This window comes from Metschnikowia bicuspidata, assembly GCF_001664035.1.
Source record: "Metschnikowia bicuspidata var. bicuspidata NRRL YB-4993 chromosome Unknown METBIscaffold_5, whole genome shotgun sequence".
Classification (NCBI taxonomy): domain Eukaryota; kingdom Fungi; phylum Ascomycota; class Pichiomycetes; order Serinales; family Metschnikowiaceae; genus Metschnikowia; species Metschnikowia bicuspidata.
In genome coordinates this window covers 177957-202174 of record NW_017387735.1, presented here as the reverse complement: position 1 = coordinate 202174, position 24218 = coordinate 177957, and the positions used below count along the sequence as shown (strand labels likewise).

The following is a 24218-nucleotide window of genomic DNA, read 5'->3' as shown; positions in this document are numbered from 1 at the left end:
TCGCGCGACATTTGGAGTTGTTTTTTCTCAGCACTGTTCTTCAGTTGCACGGTAGGTAGAGAGCTCTTCGAAATGCTCAAGGGGTTTCAAAGGACACTATGTGTTAGCCGCAGAGCATTCAACCTGCCGAAATTGCATCTGGTTGCTCCAAGTCTCAATAAAAAAAATCCGCAAAACACGGGTAATCCGGATTCAGGGGACCAAATCAAGCAAAGTCCAGACGACGCACCAGTTGAAGCCACAAAAACAGGAAATGAAGGCACTTCTTCAGCCTCAAGCAATGAGCCATTGATTCATGAAAACGGTTTATACTTTGGGAAATTCACAAAGGAAGAATATGAAAGTGCAAAGGCATTTGTCACCTCGCAGTACAGTAAGCTTGAGCAAGAGATCAAAGGCACGCACGATGTGCGTGAAAATTTGGGTAAAATCCCACAATTTCCTGCAAGTCAGGCAAGTTCGGAAAAACTAGGCTCTTTTCCTCCAAAGTCACCTGGGGTAAACTCACTTCTGGACCTTTTTCAGGAAACCATCAAGACAACTGGACCCATCTCGCTACTGGCATACATGAGACAATGTCTCACACATCCTACTCTCGGGTACTATACGACACGGGACCCTCTTGATATCCTGGGTGGTGATTTTATCACATCTCCTGAAATATCGTCTGTGTTCGGTGAAATGATTGGAGTGTGGCTCTATGCCGTATGGACATCTCAAGGTCAGCCACTGTCAGTGAATGTGGTTGAGTTTGGACCAGGACGAGGTACGTTGATACATGATGCGATGACTGTGTTTTCGCGTTTCGTGAAAAAAGCCCACAAAAATGTGGAGGGCAAGATTTGGCTTATTGAGGCGTCTCCAGTGCTTCGCAAAGAGCAATGGAAAGCACTCTGCCCTGCGGAGTCCTCGTTCGAGACAGACTCTGATGGATTCAACATGTCAGTATCAAAATGGGGCAACAAAGTCACATGGGTTGACACGGAGAAAGACATCAAATGTTTGCCTGAAGAATGCAACTACGTCTTGGCACATGAGTTTTTTGATGCTTTGCCCATCAAATCTTTTGTCAGGATGGAGAAGGGATGGCGGGAGCACTTGGTTGAGCATACTCAGGCAGTGGTGAACACGCAGATGAAATTGCCCGCAGCCTCAGACCCCAAGAGTACATCTCAGAAATCGAGTGATTCTGAAAACGACACCCCAGAGGAACTTCTCACCGAGTTCCATCTCACTGCATCCATTAAAGAAACTCCGTCCTCGGCTGTACCTAAAATGAGCCCGCGGTTTGCAAACCTTCCAGTAGGATCTCGGGTCGAGATTTGTGCTGACGCGGAGTTGTATATGAGCCGCATTATGGAGCTTGTTAATAACAACAGTAAAGGTCAGGGTGCCGCACTCATCATCGATTATGGTCCTGCCGAAGAAGTGCCCCTGAATTCATTGCGCGGCATCTACAAGCACAAATTCGTATCCCCTTTCTTTCGCCCGGGTGAGGTCGATTTATCCATTGATGTCGATTTTGGTACTTTGAAGTTACTAGCAGAACCGCACGTGCAAGCCTATGGACCAGTGGAACAAGGCGACTGGCTTCATACTATGGGTGCAGGGCATCGTTTTGATCAGCTCATCAAGTCAGCGAACCTGATGGCAAATAAAGAGCTGCTATACGAGTCTTACTTGAGGTTAACAGACAAGGAACAAATGGGGAAAATCTACAAATTTTTGGCGCTAATGCCCCGTAATTCCGAGGTACCAGTAGGTTTTGGTGGTTCTTTATGAGCCTTTCTGGTTAATATATAGGGTAAAAGACAACACTAAAGCAATTGTGTCAATATCCACGAGAAATTTGGAGTACGCCCTATTGAAATCAAAATCGACCAAATACGTGCCAAGATGGTCCGCTTTTTCTCATGTTCATTTGCAGGATACATCGAATTACAGGTACATACTTTTTGTGGATGTAACATTTAATTCGAGGGTAAATTTGCAAAATATCAGGTGATACACTTTACTGCAATTTATCTTTCGCATATTATCTTTAATATATCTTTGGCATATGTTTCAAAAATATTATTGATATCTTTGATTGTAGCATTCGATATCATTGTACTCCGGTGCCGGGAGTCGAACCCGGGTTTGCTCGGTGAAAGCGAACCGTGATAGCCGTTACACTACACCGGATTTCATGAAATCTTTGAAGGGTATAACGATATCATTAAGCATTCCAAATAGTCCAGATTCACGATGATGAATCAATATTTATTTCACACAAGATGATTTTTAATCCCTTATAATTCCATGTAGATGCTAGTATTTTCTAGTGCTTGTTTGTTTGCCTCAGCGGACGGGCCGAGCTAAGACACTTGGTACGTAGCTGGGAGCTGTTTAAAGGTTTTTTATATATATTAGTTATATAGTTTTGCCCCTTTAATCAGATGAATCTACCAAAACAAAAAGTGAGCAGGAAGTAAGCTATGTGAGTCCTCGCTACATGAGACCTATCCTGGAAATCTTTGGCGTAATATTTAATACAGTCGCAGACTAAGAGGACCGTCAAGGCCGAGATAAACAGAAGGACGCGGGCAAAGTTTCGACACTAGCTACGTAAATTGGAACTGATTGAAGGCCAAAGAGGGAAGCTATATGAACCAGACCTTAAACCGGAACCACTGGGGCTGTAAACCCCTTTAAATAAGCGTTTTAAGCCACAGTCACTACCACCAGATATGGACCGGTCAAGATTGTGCACCTCATGATTCTTCATAGAATTATACTCCAGCTCAGCAGAAGCAGGCTTCATCATTTCCACTATCACTCCATTAATTCTCGCAAAATAGAAGATTTAGGAGAAAACAAGTTACACGACCCACACAACCACAGTCTTTAAGCACATATTCAAGATACAAAACAATATCAGGGTCATACTACCTAGTGTCGAAACTTGGCCCGCCCCTTTTCATTTACCACGGCCTCGAAGGTCCTCTTGGCTCGCAATTGTTTACGTATTGGAGATTACCATACCAATGCCTAGGAAAAGCCTCCTATAGTAGCCGTCTAAGCTTAGATGGCTAGGAGGACTCAGGGAGCTCACTTCATGCAATTCACTTCGTCTTTAAGTTTATAATTTGAAGATTGTGATTTGGATCTGGGGATATGATGTACTCTTGTTAAAATTCGGCGTAACTTGGATGAGCGCGGAGATCTTTAGAGTTCTTGTTGCTTATTAGGCTATTGCACGCTCGTTCGAATGCTGTGACTATATTTGCTGCTTTCTTATAGGCCCCAATGTCGTTGGGGTTTATGTTCTCGCTGTTTGCTGACGGTTGAAAACTCATGAATTGTAGTTTGAGTCGCTGATAGCAGAGTTTAATACCTTGACTCCGATTGATTTGGGCTAGAGACGGGCCGAGCATCCAATTAGTTAGGGAAAAGAGGTGATTGACGGCTCCCTTGCAACTATCAAAGAAGTCTGCGGAGGCAAAACATAATTAAAACAACACCAAAGAAACGGTCGTCGACCGTACGTGGGGCACGTCGATCCGCGATGCCTCGATTGCAAACAACTTCTTCCCCCCCTGAGAAAGAAAAATCAGCTTGACACTGAAGGAACAGACACAACAAATAATCTCACTTGAGAGTCAGTATTATAATTCTAAGCCCCGAACGCCCATGAGAACTTCTTGTATATATACGGATGAGAGATGATGTCCAATGCTTTACTAACGTCTGACATCAAATCCACTTATGATTATGAATAGTTAATTAAAAGAGCCTAGATTTCTTGTGTCTGATTTGTGTGGTGGAAGTTAGACTCCTGTGGTATTTCAATTGAAGTTGCTTCGTTGAGGCGGGTTGGCGTTCTGATGGCATGAATGAGCCCCGGATTCTCTCATTTGATGGCCCACAGGAGAAAACGGAATCGAAATGGTTAATTTTGTTACTGATTGATTCGTAATTCATTGACTCCTCGAGTTCTCTCAAGTTGTGTTCTTCAAACAGCCTAGTAAAAGTGTACTCTTTAAATCGTGATACCAGTTTTGTGGACGACCAGTTAGTTTGCGTTTTATTGCAGAGGTGTAATAAAATCAAATTGACCTTGTTTATTTAAGCCACTTCAGCGATCACAATTACCCTCGGGATGAATAGGTTTTGATTGCATTTGTACTTTGAAGGGCGCTTGTAGAATAGTTGTTGTTGTTTTTTTTTTTTCTTTTAATTTAGAGATCCCAGTTTTTTATTGATCTTGGACACTTTCTGAATAACCATTCAAAAATATAGTTCATTTAGCAGGATTTTCCCGCGATGTGTTTGTCTTTGTTGTAGTGCTGAAGAAATCATCTCCAATACACGTCCTTCGAATCAGGCTGCTTTAGTTTCAGCTGTCAATGGCTTCACAAAGTTTTTCGGTGGCCGTGCTTTTAACATACCTTGCATTCTCGAATCATGTGGTCTTTTTTTTTTTGGTAGATTCACTTGACAAACTTCCCACAATGTAAGCAGCTAACTTGTTAAAACGCCTGCGCATTGATGACATTGTGTTCCGTCGCAGAATACGCTATGGGGTCCCGTGAAATCAAAGTTGGGGCTGGTACCTGCAATGTTAGTGACGGCTTCTCATCCTTTTAAGGCGATCTATTTCCTTGGTTTCAAAGCGGGTGCGGAGGCTTTTGTTTTGTGAGAACCATCTAATTGAAGAAACAAACCTATATAATAATAAAACAAAATTTCTGAGCTCCCAGGCAAGTATCTAGTGTCGAGATTTTTTTATTTTTTTTTTTGGTAGATTCATCTGATTAAACGGACCCGGGTTATAGTGAAATCCGGGGTGTTGAAAGGTTTTAGTTGATATTCACATGTTGAATACTACATCACAGCCACAATCCGCGCCTTGAAGCACATTTCATTTGTGTGTTTGTGATTTTCTTAGCTCCTTTTGTAACCACAGATGGTTGTATAGTGTAGTGGTTATCACTTTCGGTTCTGATCCGAACAACCCCGGTTCGAATCCGGGTACGACCTTTTTTTTTTATTTTCTTAACAGTCTGTCGCAGATTCTTGTCTTTCTTTTTGCAGATTCATAATGGCACTCTGTATTTTCAGGGTTTTTGTTACAGTACTTTCCCGAGGATGATACGATATTGCTCCTTTAATCAGATGGATCTAACAAAAAATATTTTGGAATTGTTCCGTTCGTCACGTGGCGCGTTAATATATTGGGCACGTGACGTCCAGCATAATTTATATGCCAGACGGAGAGAAGTAAATATGAAGGTGATTGAACACTCTGCTAATTAAAAGGATAAGCATTAAGCCTTAATAAATAAGAGAAGATAAGAGTAGATCACCTTAATAAGGTTACTTTCCGTTACTACCGTACGCTTCAGGTACTAAAAATATCAGGATTAGCTTGTCAGTATTATCCTCCCAACCTTTTTTTTTTTTTTTTTTTTTAAGTAAACATCATATCACTGCAGGGAGGTAAACCCCACCACTAACGAAAATCTATAAAGAAAAAACTCATATTAAATCGCAACATTGGCTCAGGTGAGAAGGCGCGAGCACCCATTCACGAAATCTCCCAAAGACGATGTGAACCTCACAAATACTTCTGCCCATAACCAATGACAAACACTTGAATAAATTAACTAAATGCCATTGGCCCATAGGATATGTTTTCTTGAGGGCCCGTGACCATAGTTCATTTGACAAAGCGGCAAGACGTACATTCGTCTTTTTTTTTTTCCTGGTCCCTAAGCAAATAAATCCTGCGAACGACTAAAACAAACCAATTAAGGTTTCTCAGAATGTCAAGGGAAGAATTTAAAGGAGCTAGCATCTCCCTTGAGTGCATTGGAGCTTGAAAGCCGCCCAACTTTTGCCACCAAAAGTGCTCAACCTCACACTCATTGTAGAGGTGGGTAAACTTCTGATCGCTATAACAGCTTTTCGAACACAACCTGCATTCGAATCTTGACACCCCCACTTCATTATCATGAATGGGCAAATAGTAGCCTTGATTGAATAGATGAATGGCTGTGAGATCTTTTGCACCAACTATTCTTGTTTGTATAATTATTTTCAGAATCTTCGCCAGCGTTTCATCGTCTTCAATTCGGGGCGGATCACAAGGAAGCTCCCCGGGCAAAGTGTCGGAAGTTCTTCCTATTTGCGCTGGCTCAATGAACGAAACGCTGTACCTTAAATTGCTTCAATCTCATGAGGTTCTACATGTAATCTGTCCGGATGAGGCCCAACAGACACTGTCCAGTCAATGCACTCAAAGAATTGTTGCTCCTTCATCGTACTTAAAACCGGTCGTTAAAAGTCGCAAGTTCTTGCAACAATCTTCATCCAATCTTCGAAATAGTGACATTCACTGAGGGCGGTGACTGTCCATTGTAAGCTTTTGCAGAACATGTCAAACGTTTCGAACAAAACGTTGACAATGGTAGACCCGCGCCAAGCCTGATACTAGCTCGGCTACTGTTACGAATGACTTTCATCATTTTCTTTACTTTTGATAGCTTTATCTAATAAGAGGAGCAAAACTAAATAAATAATATTCAGAAAAAAACCTTTAAACAGCTCCCAGCTACGTGCATGTGATGTATCTCATCTTGAGTTTGAGCAATTTGGTGAACCAATCGTGTGCAGTCGTGATTATCGAGAGTAGAACACCCGCTGTATGACCTTGCAATTGTATTTTCATCTCTATGAGTCCATATCCGCCATGAGAAAGGTCCGGAGTGGGAAGTCATTGATGAAATGCATCCATAAACCCCTTTTAGTGGGATTCCTGGGTATACCGTATTCCATGCTTACTCACATCAGGGTTTAGGCCTTGATGTGGTCGGAGCTGCACTTTTTGAGGGGTTCGCTCCTATTAATTTCATTGCGCGTTTGGGTTTTGAAGAATTCAAACACTCGCATAGACGTTAGACTCCTTGGTCCGTGTTTCAAGACGGGCGACTTGCAACCATTACGCCAGCATCCTAGGATAAATCCGCAGGCCTCGGGATGAGATGGAAGTTGTGGAAGATGTATATAATGCTCGAGAGCTATATTTCCTTTTCTTTCTTCCTTCCCCTCGCCCCGATGCTGGCCCAACCAGAAGGTTGTGTCTGCTTGCAAGGACATTTTAGTCAACCTCATAAACACTAATTCGGACTAGAGTTTTCAGATGGTTGTATAGTGTAGTGGTTATCACTTTCGGTTCTGATCCGAACAACCCCGGTTCGAATCCGGGTATGACCTTTCTTTTTTACTTTTCCAACAATGGTAGCACTTGCAGAGTGCCAGTCATTTTCAAATTATGAAAAACACCGAGATTATGTATGTATGTGAACTATATTGAAAGGTTGCCGCTGGAGTTTTTCTCGCCGTCCACTTAACGCAGAGAATGCAAAAATCAGCCCCCAAGCTCCGGGTCTGGCAAGTACTATGTGCACTCTGGGCGCAACCGACAGGACCAGGGCCGGGCACGAGTGAAATCATACTGCAAGACTACTTGGCTTCTTCTTGTTGTGTTTCCAGGCTGAACGCTCACTCAATTATGACCAGACTCCTCTCGACTAGAATCTCACCTCTTTCACGGACTTTCTCTGTGCCCCGTATGGCGCTCAGGTATAAGAGCAACCCGTTTGCCGAACACATTCCTTCGCCCCCCAGACTTCCCAGGGAACAACAGGAGGAATTCGAGGCTCTACAAAAACTTGCCAACTCGCAGGCGGCTATTGACGAGTACAATAGACAAATTCTGGAGGATGGAGTCGCTTCCAGTGAGATCTCAACATCCTCTTCTAGCACCGATGTAGGCGTCACTACGCAGTATTTTAAGACCATTCCGGAGTTTGAGGGCGACAGAAACCCAGTTACTGGGGAGACAGGTGGACCCAAGCAGGATCCATTGAGACACAACGACTGGTCTTATAACGGTAGAGTCACTGATTTCTGAAGAGTCTTGTAGGAGAGGTTGCTCTTTGTTCTCGCGTATCCAATGGTCTCTGAAGCACGATGTGATCGTTCTAAATTTTGACCCCGGGAACTATCGAGCTTGGGGCTGGTCTCGACCTCTTGAGATTTTAAAGTGATTATGAGAAAGCCTGATTTTATATATGTAGGATGTCATGTGTGCTATTATAATAAAGAAGCGAGATTGAAAGGATCCCGTAGGCGTACCTGTCTCCGTTCGTACGTAGAGTAAACATGACAATGTACTTCACTGTCGTGCAGGATTTATGAAATTTACGGAAGTCCGTCATGAACTTTAAAAAACAGTGGACTGAGAATGTAATTCAGTGGATATCCATCCAGGGGATCTTACAAGGTGTGCTAGGCTATCTCAACTTGCTCATAGAGTCGCGTATTATTTGCGACGAAACAGATCTCAATTCTCATCTGGCATTTGTTCCCATTTCATTTGGATCCCAACAAAAAAATTAGTTTTATGTCTTTTCTGTGGATATTCAGTTTTCCTTCTTGTAGTATGCATTGTTTTAATAGAGTGGATAGTAAATTTCCATTTTTTATAAATGTTTTTAAATTGTTGTGGTTAATTCTTTTCACATTTTGCAGCTTATTTAGAATTGTAGTTACCACTGCTCTTGGAGCCCAAGAAAGAATATTCCAAATTAAGCTGGTTGAACAGAAAGCATAATTTCGAATGATATACTTATATAATACAATCCTGAGCAGAGATCCGAGCCAATTTGTCACTATTACAAATTCTATTCCCCATTGTTATAAGCATCAGTCATCTTCCGGGACCCGCGACTGATGGACATCGCGGGAGATGACATGTTGAGCCGAGTCGTAGAGTTAACCTTGCAGTGTCGTCAAGATGGACTTCGATCCCCTCGAGCTTTTCACGCCAACATCTAGCTCGTTCACAACTTCAATATCTAAAATTGACACTAGTTCCAACCACTTGAATTCGGCACGCCTCGTGGCTTCTAGTGACAAATCACGACCAGACGAGAAATGCGGTGCTGACGAAGATGAGCATATCGATGAAGAAGATGGGTTCTTGCCGATTCATATTCACGACTTACCTCTTCTACGATGTCTTCCCCCACTGAAAGTTCTCATTTCTTTTTTGAGGCTACTTTCCCCTGAAACAAGCCTTAATTTTGCACCTATCAGCCACACGCACAGGGAGGATACCCGAAGGATTGATCCTCTGCTTGTGCTTGCAAAAAAGAATGTCGATATGGACGTGGATGCATGGTTGTGGCTCCAGAAGTTTTGCCCGAGGTTTGGCACGGAGACCAGACTTGCGGACTTACCGCTTTTGGCCGATTCGTTGAAGAAAACTTTCTCCTCGCAGTACAATGCATGGCTTACACAACTCATTTCATGTGAGTTTGCATGGATCTCTCAGGATGAATCGACTGAAATCCAGACCTTGGCTGCCTTAAGAATCGCTGAAAACTGTGGCCGCACGGCGCAACCGGAGATGCTAAGGGCCATCGAAATCCCAATGCTCCCCACAAAACTCTTGTTAAAAGAACCGTCTCTCACATCAGACAATTTGGGCCTCAAGACTTGGGGCTCTTCTTTTGTTTTAGGCAGTAGACTTGCACTGCAGACTCATAAAGAATATCTCTTGGATCCTGTGCTTGAGCTTGGGGCAGGCACAGGTTTGGTGGGTATGGTGGCCTGTTGCCTAGGTCATACGACAATGCTTACGGACCTTGCGGAAATTGTGCCAAATTTGCAAAACAACATAGAGCTGAATGGAATTGAAAACGCTCGGGTGGCCGAGCTTGACTGGAGTAACCCAAAGAGCTTTCTCCAAAGATTTGGGAACGTCAAATACTCGACAATCATTTTGTCGGATCCGCTCTATTCGTCACACCACCCTCAATGGATTGTGAACATGCTTAATTTATTTCTTAGTCAAGAGAAAGATTCACGCGTGCTATTGCAAGTACCTGTTAGAAGGACTTTCGAGAAGGAAAGAGCCTCTTTATGGCGTTTGATGGAGGAGAACGGATATTTGGCGGCGGAGGAGTGTGAGGAGCTTGGGTACGATGATTTCGGCGAGTCCTCGTTCATATTCAAGAAGTATATTAGGGCGGATTGAGTAAAAGTTTGGGCAGAAACTGCGTATATTCTATATTGTTCATTTGTGTCGTCTCACTTTACTACAAAAAGTTCTTCAACTTCCGCAATTTCTTTGCAGCGTCTTGCAAAATCTCATCATCTTTGCAAACAGCAAATCTAACAGAGTTCTCTAAGGGGCTTCCTTTCCTAGTGCCTGGTTGGAGAAATTCGGTGGGCGGAATACCAACCACACCAATTTCCTTAATCAACCAGTAGACCAACTTGTAGTCATTTGTTCCACGGCCTTCAATATCAGCAGGGTATTTGTAGTCTTCTGCAATCTTCAATTTCTCGAAGTTGACAAGCAAAAAATAGCCACCCTGGGCCACGGTGTACGGCAAGCCCAAGTCATCGAAGACCGCCGAGAACAACTCATACTTCTTGGAGTAATCTTTTCTAGTGGTTTCGAAATATCCGTTATCACCAGAAAGGCTCAAGGCTTCGGAAACTGCTTGCTGCAAAGGTGCCGGGGCCGAGAAACAGATTCTGGTGTGAGCAGAGACCACATATTGGATCAATTCAGAAGGGCCCTGGATCCAGCCAATTCTCCACCCGGTAGCTGCAAAGGACTTTCCTGCTGATCCCACGGTCAAAGTTCTGTCTGCCAATTCAGGCAATACAGGCAAAGCAGCTGGTCTAGGGAATGAGGTATAGTACAAGTTCTCGTATACTTCGTCGGAAAGAAGAATTATGTTGTGCTTGATTGCCAATTTTCCTATGCGTACAAGTTCATCCTCATTGAATATCTTGCCAATTGGATTGTGTGGAGTGTTGATAACAATGATTTTTGTCTTTGGGGTGATGGCGTTCTCTAAGGCTTCCCAGTCGACTTCCCAATCATCACCAGTCGTGTTCCTGGAGCCGAAATCTTTGGGTGGTTTGATGCTGACAAACTTAACCTTGGCACCCGTCATCTCCACATTTGGGATATACTGGTCAAAAAATGGCTCAAAGACAATGGCCTCATCTCCCGGGGTCAAGAACCCAAAGAACACAGAGAACATGCCTTCGTTTGCTCCAGTGGTCACTACCAATTGCGAGGTATCAACAGTACGCCCGAAATCCTTGGAGTATTTTTCAGCCAAGCTTTTCAAAAGATTTGGGTTACCTCTGGGCGAGGCATACTGATTGAACTGAGGCTTGGCAAGAGAGTGGGAAACAGCGTCGATGGCAAAATCTGGCGGGTTGTACGAGTAGAAACCCTGGCCCAAATTGGTCACTGGGGCACCTAGCTCTTCTTGTGCAGCGGCGGCAGTTTCGTTAATGAGAGTCCACACATCTTTCTTGGATGGATTTTGTTGGAAGTAAGGGTTGTGCAACGAAGCTGGGTCTTTAGACAAGGAGGACATGTTGGCGACAGAGAATCGTTTGGTTAAATGAGGAAATGCTCTTTTCAAGTTGAGCATGCGGGGATGGCTATGCGGAAGATATGCCAGCTATTACAATTAGAAATTTGACGTGAATAAAATAGAGAAAGACCAGGCGGTCTGAGCTTTGTTACCAGCTTCCACAGTAATTCAGATCCTTTAAGATATAGGGGCAAGAGATCAATCCATATACTCTCAAGCCCGGCTTGTCGTGTGCGCGATAACCGGGTAAACCGGCCACGCGCCGGAATTGTCGATTTCCGAGGGCGTTTCATAGTTCAATTCGACGCCACTACATCAAAGACAACCAAAATCAACGAGTTCACAGACATGTATAGAGAGGAAAGAAAGAACCCAACACTTTCCAATGCATGCACTGTTTTTTTGTCAGGGTCGACGCTACCTTGACTTTGTCCTTTTTCATGTCACGTGTGATAACGAACATCGCGAGCCGGCCCGCCGGTTTCGGCCACAGGCTCTAATCAGCCGTCGCAATTCAACCATGACTATCCAAAGCACAAATATTTACCCAGTGATTCCCACAAAAAAATGTTCCGATAAAACTCTCGTGCAGGCTTGAGACCGCGAGAAACAGAGTCTCGGAATACGTTCATAGATTGGGGCATGAATTTTTTTCCATGTTACTGAAGCTTTGATTCTCACGTCATCGCTCGTCCCTTCCTCTCCAGGTATTAAACCTCCAAATATCGTCATGCCTAAGATTGGGGACCCGGCACCAAGCGCGGACATTATTTCGCCATCTCGTCTTGCATTCATCGATCACCTACAGGAGGTACGGGTGCGTGGCTGCAATCGCACAGCAGAGCTGAGAAGAGCCTTCTGCTTACCTGGAGACATTGTTTCAAAATCGCTATATTCTCCATGTTGACTAGAAGCATTATCGGCAGGGGCCTGTTAGGTTTGACACACAGCTTTAGTCCTGTCAGAGCTCTTCTGCTCAAACCAAATTTTTCCAAGCTCAAGTTGCGTGAGCAGCCTCCTGGAAACATTGTGGGGACGGTCAACGAGGCCTCAGAAATTCCACTCGTTAGTCCGTACGAAAGTAACTATCACTGGACTTACGAGAGGATTTTGTCTTTTGGACTTGTGCCAATGACAGTGTTCCCATTTATAATGGGAGTCGAATATCCTTATGTTGATACTGCGTTCTGCTTGACTCTCTTGTTCCACTCTCACTGTGGAATCAAGTCATGTATCATTGACTACATACCCGAGCGAGTGTATGGATTTTGGCACAAGGCAGCGGCCAAGTTGTTGACGCTAGGATCATTTATGTCAATGTATGGTATCTATGTCATTGAGACTTCTGAAAACGGGCTTTTCGATCTCATTTCGAGGCTATGGTCTGCCTAGGCATCAACAAGCTCACGAATGTTCGGCAAGAAAACAATGAGACCCGACCAGGGTGCCGTTTCGTCGAAATCTTGTATATACCAGGCATCTGTCATCAAGAAACATCATTGAACGAAGCGCGAGAATATCAATCATTCGAATGTACATCATACAGATATATTTGTCATAAAGCCCTCTGCAAAATCAATGTCTGTAATAAGTCATACGAGAACAGAGCCGTGAGAGCTTGTAGAATCTGCTTAAACGCCTGCAGGCGAAGGTGAAGTAAAGGTTTGGCTTCGCATCCTCCGTGATCCAGCGATTCATACAATTTGTACGAGCACACTGTCCTCTAGACTCATGAATGAATTAACGCTTTGCCATTAGTAGACACATGGATAAAAGTTGCTATAATACACCGAAGAACTGAAGTACAGACGATCTACACGAGAGGGCGAGCGCACTGATTCATATCAGGACTTCTTCCTTGTGCCTCATTTTATTGTCTTGGTCGATGGGGCCATTCTCGTAGAAAGCCGGGTGCGAAAGGCCCGAGTCTTGGTTCTCCTTGGCACGGCCTTGTGGATACTTTGCGGCCGAGCCAGGACGTGTTTCGTTCTGCGGAGTATCGACTTCACCTTCTGCGTTGATCTGAGCCTGTTTGTCAGGAGACTCACGGACCAAAAGAGTGAGCAGGCCCTGGATCCCGTTGTTTTGCATTGGTTCTTGTTCATGCGGGGAGTCTTCGTTTGACGCGTTCCCAGGCATATCATGCGCTTCATCAGTATTTGAAGAGTCAATGACACAAGGGGGTATTTCTTCAGCGAGACTAGCGTCACCATTCGTCTGAAGAGGAGATCGCGTCTCCTCCTCTGCATATGGTTTGGGTCTCTTTGCCGTGGGCTCGTCAGGATGATCATCCTCGTTTCTCTTCTGTTCTACATCGGGAATTTTGGGCCATTCTAAGCGCTCAAAACGGATAATTTGGGGGAGTTCAGCCAGCTGGCGTTCGTGCTCCAAAACCCCGAGCGATTCTCCAGCTGTGGTGCCTTCTGATAGCGGCAGGGCCTGCACCCGCGTATCCATATATGATAGTTCAGAGGAAGTGACCGACAAAACTCGTGCAAGTGCCGTTAGCCATTTTCGTGCCAGGATGACTGTATTGAGCGAATACCCACTTTCGTGGTATGCAAGTATAAGTTCGGCGACACGGTGGATGGTGAAGGGAGCCGCGTCTGCGAAAGAGCCGGCCAAATTGCGGGATATCACGCCCAACATTTTGTGGATGTCGTCAGTAATCAGGGCCGTTGGCGCGTTTGCATTTGTGGTGGCGGACTGGCGCACCAGGTCGGCCAAGGAATCAAGGAAATTGTGGAGAAGAGGCAAGATTTCAGCCTGCCAAAGCGCGTCGTCTCCTAGGCGTTTATTCGCCAAAACCGGCAATAACAATTCGCGGAGACGTTTGTCTATAGGCGGCACAGCTAGCCGGGCCATTTGTGCGGATACTGGGTGGTCTAGAAGCGAAATATGGGGGGATGGAAAGCGGGTGTTAAGTAGCTTTAGATAGCATGTTCAAAGTCGGTATCAAAGCTACTGTATGGAGCGGAAGTTCGCTGTCTGCTGGGCGCGCGTTCATGATATATCGCAGTTATCTGCAGTATTCACATTAGGTATATGTTCGTCAAAAGCACGTACTTGGGCTGTAGTGCCGCGCGGCAGTCCCGTGGCTCTTTCTTGTCAGACCACCCGGTTAGCCTTGTCAGATTCATGGATACGCAGCTGCTGCAGCCCACGTGACTGGGCCCGTAGGCCTGGCCGTCACGCGCCACTGGAGAGACGCGCCCTATTGCGAGAGTGCATCCAGCCGTGCATACCTGTCAGTCTCAGAAACTCGAAAATCTCAGGGAAAGAGTGAATCATGTAACCGGCATCGGACAAGAGGATCCAAGTGGAAGAACGAGGAAGAGATTTAGTGCGTCTCTCCTCTATTTAAATAATATTTTTTTTTAAAAAAAGAAGAGAAGCTAACAGAGTAGCCATGGTTTAATGCGAAGACGGATACAATGGGTGCTTCAACCATAACCTTGGTTGCGAATTTATGCCAACCGCTTTCATGACCGTGTTGAGATTATGCGTGGATGACCTAAAATAGTTGTAATATTCACTAGGTTTCTTGAGTGAAAAAGCCAGACGCACACAAAAATCTGCTGAGGCTTTAGCAGAATATATCTTGGGATGACACTTGTTTTCCTACACTTGGTTCCAGCTGGAAAGATCATTGACATGAACAAATGACGAGCAGTAAGAAACAAAAAAAAAGCTACACAGTGTTTCTTCCAGGCTGCTTTCTGAATGGGGACTTTATAAATTGTTAAAGATATTCCAAGCCTCATGAAGCTTGTGATACAAAGAAGCTGGCTTCACTTTTCTTTAATTTGAATCCTTTCTCTCTATTCGGCTATTGGTTGACAAGTGATAAGGACAGACTTTTCAATATAACTAGACGGAAACAGAAGGTGAACCTAAGGCCAGCATTAAAATCAGGCTTTTGGTTGTATTTACCAAAGTATTGGCTTTCAATGTATTATATCGAATAAAAATTAAAAGAATGACACCTTAAATTCGTATGGAAGTACAACATGAAGTAACAAATTCAAAGCTGATTATTATCATTGGCCACTACGCTGTTGAAAACTCTCTTTGAGCTATAAAATGTATCTCGAATAAAAATTCCACAAATTTGCTTTCTTTACAAAACGATGATCGAAGCTCTAAGCAAAAAAAGCGAACCAAACATTCTTGACGAAAGCACACTGTGCAGTAAATTATATCGATCATCTTTAGATAAGTGCTGCGTTCACATTTCTGAATTTGAGGCTGAAGTCACACGAGGAGAGAATCAAGGACACGTGAGTGGAATATGTGCGAGATGTAAATGAGCTACATTGGGGAAGCCCGCTCCTGAATTAAAATCATGGACACGGGGAGTAAGATACGCAGCATGCATTTATCCACACACAAAATACTTGGAAGCAGGTGTATGTTTATTAGATTCTTTTTCAAACTGGTTGACTGTCCGAAGGGAAATACTGTGTTCAAGACTTTGTCTGTTGTTGAAATCAACTCCGCCCTGCTTGTCCTTTATGGCATTACTCTTGATAAGTTGATTGAGAGCTGAAGCAAAACAGCTGCGCACCTCATAAGAATAAATGCAGAAATCCAGGAAATATTGAATTAGCTAAATTTATATTGATTGGCGTCAATGTTACACTGTCGAAAAAGGGTTGGATCTGTAATCTTCACCGTGAACCCGTACACCATATAAACACACCTTCATGAGAGTGCACTGAACAGAAGCCGAGTGCGAATGAAAAAAAAAAAGGACGATTAGAGACACTGACCTCACGAATTGTCTAGTACCAGCACGATGTCGATGTTCAGAATTGTGCCCCGATTCGCGAACGTGGCCAGATTCACACCCCGTGTATCTGTAGTTTCGTTCTCCCGTTGTCAATCTACTGCTGCGCAGATCAAGGCTGAGACACCTCAAACTGTTCAGATTGAAGAGCCCAAAATCGCTTTGACCGCGAAGGTCTTCCCGCTAGAGAAAGACCAAATCACAGAAAAAGATGTTGATGAGTGGTTAAAAGCCGTGCAGACGTTGAAATCGGGGAAGGCAACTCCAGAAACTGAGGCAGAGGTTTATCTCAGTCAACTTGCGCAACCGGAAGAATTCTTGAAAGAGGAGTTTGTTCCCACTGAGGAGCAGTTGAATGAAGTAGAGAGATACAGCAACAAGTCTGTTCCACTTCCCAACGACCCAGTTATCGAGAACTTCACCAACTTGATCATGAGAGACGGTAAAAAGGAACGCGCACAAATCAAACTTTCCAAGGCTCTTTACATAGTGTACTTGAAGACCAGACGCGACCCAGTGGAGGTATTATACGAGACTTTGGACAAGTTGGGTCCTTTGTTCCAGCTCAAAGTGAAGAAGACCGGTACTGCGAAGAATAGAACTGTGCCTTTTCCATTGAACCGCAGACAGAGAAACCGTTATGCTATTTTGTGGATCATGGGAGGTGCTGAGAAGAAGAAGTCGCTGGACTTCTCAGTGCGTTTGGCTGAGGAAATCATCGGAGCTTACGAGGGTAAGTCGCTGGGTTATGAGAAGAAAGCGCAGTTGCACAAGATGGCCATTACGAACAGAGCGTACATCGAGTTGTAATGAGTGAGGTTTGGACATTTTGGCTGAGAGTTGTACATAGAGATCATAGGTTAATCTTACGGGCTTCAAATGAAGCTGAAGAATTTTGGCATCATGCTGGTGGAATTTGGGCAGCCGAGTAGTGCCACCGTCACGTGACCCACATCGGCAATTAATTGCTGCAAAAGAAACAGCTCTCCGCAAATCAAGAAAAAAGATGCAGTGTAAACCTGTTTCTCCAAAAAGACTTTGATTTGGAAGGAATAAAGTGGTTCTGGTCACAACGGGACGTCCTTTTTCCACTTGTGCTTGTTAACTCTTTTTCTGTGAGCGTAGGCAGACTCGCACTCAGTTTTTTGCAATTTGGGCCAAGGCCACAGAAGCGAAAGTATGTACTAGAGGCCCCACCGAGGAAAAGCTCACGTTCCAGGCAAATTTGAAACGATCGTGTTTTTTTCTGTGACAGGAGTAAAGAAGAAGAGGAGACTAACGGAAAATTGACGTTTTATTGTTCATTGCAAGCCCCAAAAGACCAATTGTTGATTTTGAGAGTACGTCTTTTACATCAACCACTGCATAGTTTCCCGAAGCAAGGTAGAAGCCGATTGAGAACAAACACAAGAAGAAATAATTGCTTTGGAGAGTATGAGCTACTCTCCGAGTATTTATCCTGAGCGGAGAGAGAGTTTTGTGGGGAATATTGTGCGAGCAGTAGCATCGATCAATCTCGAGACATTGGAGACAGCATACCACAATGTCAGGTACAAATTAGACTACCATTTGATTCATGCACGGTTAAAGTACTATAGTAATTCCAAGAATCCGCGGGTTATCCAGACCAAGCTCAACAACCAGAGATTGCTCACATTGCGGACGAACCCACAAGATCCATACTTTGTCAAACCCGGAGAGTTTCTCACTTTGGGAAGCGCCGATAGGAATTACAATTCTGACACCCTCGATGGAGTATTGCACTACTACTATCACCCAGGCAGCTTGGACATAGAGTCCTGTCCCCCTGCGCTCTGCGAGAGTGATCGGAAGGAGGAAGCCGAAATTGTTCCAGCGGCTTTTGCTACTAGAAGTAAAGACGCTGGACCAAAACCTTTGGCAGGAAACCCATACAGAGGTGGATTTTCCCGGTACATTTCAGATGCGGAAAGGAAGAAGACTAAAATGGCTTTTACAAAAAAGTGGGACGATGAAACAGCAGTGTCATCAGACACTGCCACGGCATTAGGAAAGAAGAAAATGAGGCGTATTTTGACGAAAAAGTCATATGTTCCAGTGATTGAAGAAGAGGAAGCTGGCGCTCTATTAGACCTGCCTTTGGAAAGCTTGCTTCCACGATACCTTCAAAGCTCGTATAGCTCGCCGGTGACTTTTGCTGAAGAAGAGGCCCATGGCCAGCGCAAAAATAAACACGAGTACCAAAAAAGTGCCACGAGTGGGAATAACTCAGGGTCTCTCCTTGAGAAGGACTCGAGCTATGCAAATTACGCAAACTATTCAAATTTGTTGCAAGTGATATCGCCTGTTGAGAGTGTGAGCATGTTTAGGCAGAATTCCCCACGGTTCATGAGATCTCCGGGCGGGAACCGTGAGAGCCGTCCAGATGACAGAAAAGTCTGGCAATTGGTGCTCAGCGATATTTCACTCTCGGCGGCCAGGCTTTCCACCGGTAGCGAGGGGACCTCACGCGATGAGTTCGAGGATTTGAAAGGCGACCTTACCCACGCCAAGGTGAAAGAGCACCCCGATTTCTTTGCGGAGAATATGAGACAGGCGAAAGCGAAGTTCTACGGGCACGCCACAGAAGAGGGCGGAGACACAAAGAGAAATTCCTGAATGAAGGACACGGTATTTATCATGAGCTATAATGAACACATTGCATATTAAATGAATTCTACAGCGACGGCCCCGCGATTGCCCTCTGCAGCACCCAGGTGAAACTGTTGGGCCCATGGGATAGAGGAGGACGTCCAGAGTGTGAGGCTTTGCCATTGTCATATTTCCAGTAACTGATCGGTGAGGCTGTACAAGTAGCTACCGCGAAATGCGATTGAGATAGCACATATGGAATAGTGCTTTATGACAGAACGTGACAAGAGCCTGAATTGCGAGTATTGTATTCTTCTTTCTGGCCGCAGGACGTAGCTGGGGAGCCAGGTCGTGGCCCAGGGAAGGGAAAAAGAAAGCACGCTCATCTCGGGAATATTGTGGGTGTAATTTTAAAAGCTAGAGAACTTTGATAAAGACGCCAGGACGTTTCTGTCTTCGTGCCTCATAAATTGTGGACGAACCACAGAATCTTGTCAAGCAGTCTCTGGGTAGGATATATTAGCACGCGGCTCTGGCGTAGAAGCTGAGGCTTGCAACCAATTTTGCAGCCCCCCAGCGCCAGAGAAAAGCCAAACAAAATAGTGAACATATTTCTTTGCTAGTACCAACATGATCTTGAAAAAGAGACTTGAGCCTCGAGCCACGTGAGCCGCATGGGCAGACTCCCTTTTGCATCCACCGGGTCGCACGCTGCACTGCTACTAAACCTATACGAGTGGGGCCAGGTAATATCAGGAAGCCACCATGGGCCCAGGATTGTTATTTATATGTAATTTCTGTCAGTTACATTGGAGAGCATTGGAAAGCATTGCTCAAAGTGTCAGCTAGTTCGTGTCACATTGCTAGGTTACACGGTAGGAATCTGCAATGCTACATGTCCAGGACTAACCAAACACCGGCCCCAGGAATACACCTGGAAGTGGTGTTGCAGCCAACAGACAATTTGGAGATAACTAGAGGGAAATTGGAGGACATTTATAGGACGGAGGCAATTTGGGAATATATTAGAGCTCAAATTGGAGACGATTTGGAGACGATTTGGAGATAGTTCGAGGACAATTGGGAGACAATTGGAGGGAAATTAGAAGACAACTAGAAGACAGCTAGAAGACCATTAGAGAAAGACCAAAGGACCATTGTAAAAAAACCAGAAGACAATTAAAAGACTCTTCGAAGAAAACTAGAAGACAATCAAAAGACAATCAAAAGACAATCAAGAGACAAGTAAAAGACAAGTAAAGGACAATTAAAAGACAATCAAGAGACTATTGAAAGACAATTAAAAGACAATCAAGAGACTATTGAAAGAAAAGCAAAAGACTATCGAACGAAAATTAAGAGACTTTTGAAAGACAATCAAGAGACAACAAAAGACAATTAAAAGACTATCGAAAGAAAATTAAGAGACTATTGAAAGACAATCAAGAGACAATCAAAAGACAATCAAAAGACATCTAGTAGACATCTAGTAGACATCTAGTAGACATCTAGTAGACACCTAGTAGACACCTAGTAGACACCTAGTAGACACCTAGTAGACACCTAGTAGACACCTGGTAGACACCTAGTAGACACCTAGTCTAGAAGAAAACTACAAGGGAATTAAAAGGCCATTAGGAAAAAAACCACAAGAGGATTAAAAGACCATTAGACGAAAACTAGAAGACGATCAAATAACAATTAAAAGACCATTTAAAGAAAATCGAGAGACAACTAAAAGACATTCAAGAGACAAATCAAAGACAATCAAAAGCATCTAGTAGACAATTAAAAGACAATCAAGAGACAATCAAGAGACAATCAAGAGACAATCAAAACACCATCAGAAGAAAACTCGAAGCCAAGAGACAAGTATACACTCCCAGCAATTAATTGGTGTCTGACCAAAGTCCCCTCCAGCCCATGGCCCAGGCGCACCGCGCAGCCACGTCTGATACCAATACATCTCGTCAGACAGACAAGCACGCGCAGAGCCGGTAGCCGGATTGCCCCATGACCCGTCAATCCCACGACCAAGCACCAGGACCCAGCCAGCCCAAACAAAATAATTTATAGTCTCAGCCAAACACCCAGCCAAACACCCAAACAAAATACCCCAAACAAAATACCCCAACCAAAAAATCCCAACCAAAAAATCCCAACCAAAAAATCCCAACCAAAAAATCCCAACCAAAAAATCCCAACCAAAAAATCCCAACCAAAAAATCCCAACCAAAAAATCCCAGACAGAATACCCCAAACCAAATGTCCCGAAAGCCCCAGACGCCAGTCGCACCACGGCCCGGGCCGCTCCTGCACACGCCGCGGCGCCATTCCCGCCGCGTTCATTGGCCAGCAGGCAAACTTTTCCTCGCCGCGCCAGCCCGCGGCCTGCATGCACTCCCGCCAACCGGAGAGCGCTTTTCTCACCTCTCAACTTCAGCTCGCAATCCTCCATCCGCCCTCCCCTCTACAACCACACCTTCTCGCCTACCATGATCCGTGGACTCCGCATGGGCGCCGCCGCCGCGCGCCGCCTCGTCAGCACCTCCAATTCCGCCACCAAATACTCCACGTTGTCCAACGGCGTGACCGTGGCCACCGAGCACAACCCGCTCGCCCCCTCGGCGGCTATCGGAGTCTTTTTCGGCGCCGGCTCGCGGGCCGAGACGCCATACAACAACGGCGTGGCCGCGTTGGCCGCGTCCGTGTTGGGCGCCGGGCTCCACAACGGCGTGTTGCTCTCGTCGCTCAGCACCAGGGAGACCAACGCCATCGTGGCCCAGAGCACCAACGCCGACGTGGCCACGGCGGCCCAGACGCTTGCGCAGATCGTGTCGCAGAGCACGGAGGCCGTGTCCCGCGCCGACCTCGAGGCTGCCAAGCGGGCCCAGGCCGCCCGCGCCGCGGCCGTGGAAAACTCGCCCTCGCAGATGGTCTTGGAGCACTTGAACGCGTCCGCGTTCCAGGGCTACTCGCTCGGCTTGCCCACGTTGGGAACGGCCGAGAGCATCGGCGACTTGGAGAAGTCCGACGTGCTCCGCTTGTTGGAGAAGCACTTGGTGGGCTCCAACACCGTGGTGTCCGCGTGCGGGAACTTCGAGCACGACGCCTTGGTGGACGCCTTGGAGGGCTCGTTGGCCGTGCCCGCGGGCATCAAGCCCGCCGTGGCGCCCGCGTCGTTCTTGGGCTCGGAGGTGCGCATGAGAGACGACACCAACCCCAAGGCGTTCGTGTCCATCGCCGCGCAGGGCGAGGGCGTCAACTCGCCCGCGTACCACGTGGCCAAGGTGGCCGCGGCCGTCCTCGGCGACTTTGACCACAGCGCCGCCGTGGCCAAGTTCACATCGCCCAAGTTGGCCTCCATCGTGCAGGAGTACCACATCGTGGACAAGTACACCCACTTCTCCAACTCCTACTCCGACACCGGCTTGTGGGGCTTCAACGCGGAGATCTCCAACCTCTCGCAGATCGACGACTTCGTGCACTTCACCTTGAAGGAGTGGAACCGCTTGTCCGTGTCCGTCACCGACGCCGAGGTCGCGCGGGGCAAGGCCGCGGCCAAGACCGCGTTGTTGGCCTCGTTGAACTCGCCGCTCGCCATCGCCTCCGAGGTCGCCAACAAGGTCTTGTTGCAGGGCTACAAGGCTTCCATCTCCCAGGAATTGGACGCCATCGACGCCATCACCACCAAGGACGTCAAGGCCTGGGCTTCCGCGGCCTTGTGGGACAAGGACATCGTCATTGCAGGCACCGGCTCCATCGAGGGCTTGTTGGACTACAACAGATGCAGAAACGACATGGCCATGTTGAGAATCTAGAGGCCCCCGCCGCCACGCGGCGCCGTGGGATCGCCATGTGTAAAACGTTCTGCCGGTCTTTTATTATATAACTGCATCAGACATTCCTCGCGAAGTCAATCTTAGGAAAAATACACAAAAAAATCATCGGTCTCCGCGGGGCCTCACATGAGCCCGCTCTGCTTCAAGTTCTGTTGTATCATCATGTCCGTCACAGCGTTGAGCACGAACCGCATGGCATCCGTGTCCGTGGCGCACGTGCGATGGACGTATATTGGTTTTCTTGTCCGGTTCAATTTCAAAAGCGACTCTTCAAAATAGTCTAGCACATGCCCGACGTCGAGCGGGTCCCGGTTGTAGTCGGGGAAATGGTTTTGGAACGGCGAATGCGGGAGCTTGCGCTCGAGCAAATCGACCTTGTTCAAAAACAAAATGAACGGCGTGTTGACAAACCACTTGGCGTTGCACAAGGACTCAAACAACGCAAAAGACTCGTCTATGCGGTTCACCCGGCCGTCCTCGTACAAGGTCTGGTCGTACTCCAGCACGGCAAGAACAAAGATAATGGCGTTGATGTCCTGGAAAAAGTGGATCCATTTCTTCCGCTCCGACCGCTGCCCACCCGCGTCTAGCACTTTCAAGACCGTGTCCTTGACATGGAATGTGTTTTGCGTGATTCCCGTTGTTTTGATCCGGCCCATGATGATGTCTCTATCGGTGCAACAGTAGTTGGGGTCTTGGAATTTGGACGCATTGTCGAAATAGTACAGGGCCGAAGATTCTAGCTGGAACTTGTGTGCCTGGTCAAAGCATGCCTTCACTCCTTTATCTCGGTTCCATAATTCAGTGATGGCCCGTGCGATTTCTTGCCTGCTGTGGGGCACGCTTGGCTTTATTTCATCAACAGAGTCGTCCTCCGTTAGCAACAGAATGTTGGGAAGGTCCGCGTCTTCGTCGCGAGAGGACCGCCGGACCTTGTTGCCGTATCCAATCGCGTAATCATTCACAAAAGACTCGTCGGCCTCCCCGTAATCATGAATGCCCTTGGTGGCGAGAATCAATCTTTTGTGTGGTATAAGAGGAGAATTGGGCCGATCGCAGTCCAACGGGATCTTGAATTTCCTGGCATTTAGCAAAAGCATCTTCATGGACTCGATCATGTCCACCCATATAACGTCGGAATACTTCTTGCGCTCGAAATCAGTGAAGCTGGAATTATGCAATAATCTCATTTGCTTGAGCACAGTCGATTTTCCTGAATCTCCAGCCCCCAAGAGGAAAAGACGAATTAGGTTGGCGTCCTGTTTCTTCTTTTGGTTTAGAGAACGATCTATGGCATCAGAAACAAGACGCTGCTGATCAATTAGCACCTCCAGCTCCCCGGCTGTACTAGCTACGCATCCCATTACTTGAATATAGTGCTTTTAAGTGTTCACAGTAGTGTTGTCCTATCACTTAAAGAAGCGGGGTAATTCGCAGGGCTGTTGGCAAAAATCTGTCTCGACTGAACAAAATCCAGTACTTTACTCGCACCGTTGCAGATGTGTTTCAGATGTGAATCAA

General features: G+C 45.9%; 11 protein-coding genes and 3 non-coding genes across 14 annotated transcripts; 9 read left to right on the top strand and 5 right to left on the bottom strand.

Moving 5' to 3' along the window:
- Positions 1-72: 72 nt before the first annotated feature.
- Positions 73-1782, top strand: METBIDRAFT_79142 (uncharacterized protein; the record flags this gene model as incomplete). The annotated part of the gene is made up of 2 exons (XM_018859008.1): positions 73-181; positions 272-1782. 2 exons carry the CDS (start codon positions 73-75, stop codon positions 1780-1782), a joined length of 1620 nt encoding a protein of 539 aa, XP_018710304.1.
- Positions 1783-2112: 330 nt separating this feature from the next.
- On the bottom strand, positions 2113-2184 carry METBIDRAFT_t183. The gene has a single exon. It is a non-coding gene; the product is annotated as a tRNA-Glu (tRNA).
- Positions 2185-4950: 2766 nt separating this feature from the next.
- On the top strand, positions 4951-5022 carry METBIDRAFT_t201. The gene has a single exon. It is a non-coding gene; the product is annotated as a tRNA-Gln (tRNA).
- A 2163-nt stretch (positions 5023-7185) lies between these two features.
- METBIDRAFT_t202 lies at positions 7186-7257 on the top strand. The gene has a single exon. It is a non-coding gene; the product is annotated as a tRNA-Gln (tRNA).
- Positions 7258-7438: 181 nt separating this feature from the next.
- METBIDRAFT_32847 (uncharacterized protein) lies at positions 7439-8194 on the top strand. The gene has a single exon (XM_018856145.1). It carries the CDS (start codon positions 7556-7558, stop codon positions 7955-7957), a length of 402 nt encoding a protein of 133 aa, XP_018710303.1. The 5' UTR covers positions 7439-7555; the 3' UTR covers positions 7958-8194.
- A 602-nt stretch (positions 8195-8796) lies between these two features.
- Positions 8797-10346, top strand: METBIDRAFT_32846 (S-adenosylmethionine-dependent methyltransferase). Its single transcript, XM_018856144.1, has one exon. It carries the CDS (start codon positions 8843-8845, stop codon positions 10085-10087), a length of 1245 nt encoding a protein of 414 aa, XP_018710302.1. The 5' UTR covers positions 8797-8842; the 3' UTR covers positions 10088-10346.
- Positions 10057-11860, bottom strand: METBIDRAFT_32845 (pyridoxal phosphate-dependent aminotransferase). The gene has a single exon (XM_018856143.1). It carries the CDS (start codon positions 11454-11456, stop codon positions 10149-10151), a length of 1308 nt encoding a protein of 435 aa, XP_018710301.1. The 5' UTR covers positions 11457-11860; the 3' UTR covers positions 10057-10148.
- A 496-nt stretch (positions 11861-12356) lies between these two features.
- Positions 12357-12848, top strand: SDH4 (Sdh4p; the record flags this gene model as incomplete). The annotated part of the gene is made up of 1 exon (XM_018857802.1): positions 12357-12848. One exon carries the CDS (start codon positions 12357-12359, stop codon positions 12846-12848), a length of 492 nt encoding a protein of 163 aa, XP_018710300.1.
- A 447-nt stretch (positions 12849-13295) lies between these two features.
- Positions 13296-14321, bottom strand: METBIDRAFT_12819 (uncharacterized protein; the record flags this gene model as incomplete). The annotated part of the gene is made up of 1 exon (XM_018854269.1): positions 13296-14321. The coding sequence occupies one exon, from the start codon at positions 14319-14321 to the stop codon at positions 13296-13298; it is 1026 nt and encodes a 341-aa protein (XP_018710299.1).
- A 1460-nt stretch (positions 14322-15781) lies between these two features.
- Positions 15782-17085, top strand: METBIDRAFT_32842 (mitochondrial 37S ribosomal protein uS7m). Its single transcript, XM_018856142.1, has one exon. The coding sequence runs from the start codon at positions 16255-16257 to the stop codon at positions 17053-17055; it is 801 nt and encodes a 266-aa protein (XP_018710298.1). The 5' UTR covers positions 15782-16254; the 3' UTR covers positions 17056-17085.
- A 1153-nt stretch (positions 17086-18238) lies between these two features.
- Positions 18239-18909, top strand: METBIDRAFT_32841 (uncharacterized protein). Its single transcript, XM_018856141.1, has one exon. It carries the CDS (start codon positions 18286-18288, stop codon positions 18880-18882), a length of 597 nt encoding a protein of 198 aa, XP_018710297.1. The 5' UTR covers positions 18239-18285; the 3' UTR covers positions 18883-18909.
- An 80-nt stretch (positions 18910-18989) lies between these two features.
- On the bottom strand, positions 18990-19369 carry METBIDRAFT_32840 (uncharacterized protein). The gene has a single exon (XM_018856140.1). The coding sequence runs from the start codon at positions 19239-19241 to the stop codon at positions 19041-19043; it is 201 nt and encodes a 66-aa protein (XP_018710296.1). The 5' UTR covers positions 19242-19369; the 3' UTR covers positions 18990-19040.
- Positions 19370-21368: 1999 nt separating this feature from the next.
- Positions 21369-22676, top strand: METBIDRAFT_45186 (ubiquinol--cytochrome-c reductase subunit; the record flags this gene model as incomplete). Its single annotated transcript, XM_018857889.1, has 1 exon — positions 21369-22676. One exon carries the CDS (start codon positions 21369-21371, stop codon positions 22674-22676), a length of 1308 nt encoding a protein of 435 aa, XP_018710295.1.
- Positions 22677-22819: 143 nt separating this feature from the next.
- Positions 22820-24061, bottom strand: CAG1 (guanine nucleotide-binding protein subunit alpha; the record flags this gene model as incomplete). Its single annotated transcript, XM_018857845.1, has 1 exon — positions 22820-24061. The coding sequence occupies one exon, from the start codon at positions 24059-24061 to the stop codon at positions 22820-22822; it is 1242 nt and encodes a 413-aa protein (XP_018710294.1).
- Positions 24062-24218: the final 157 nt, after the last annotated feature.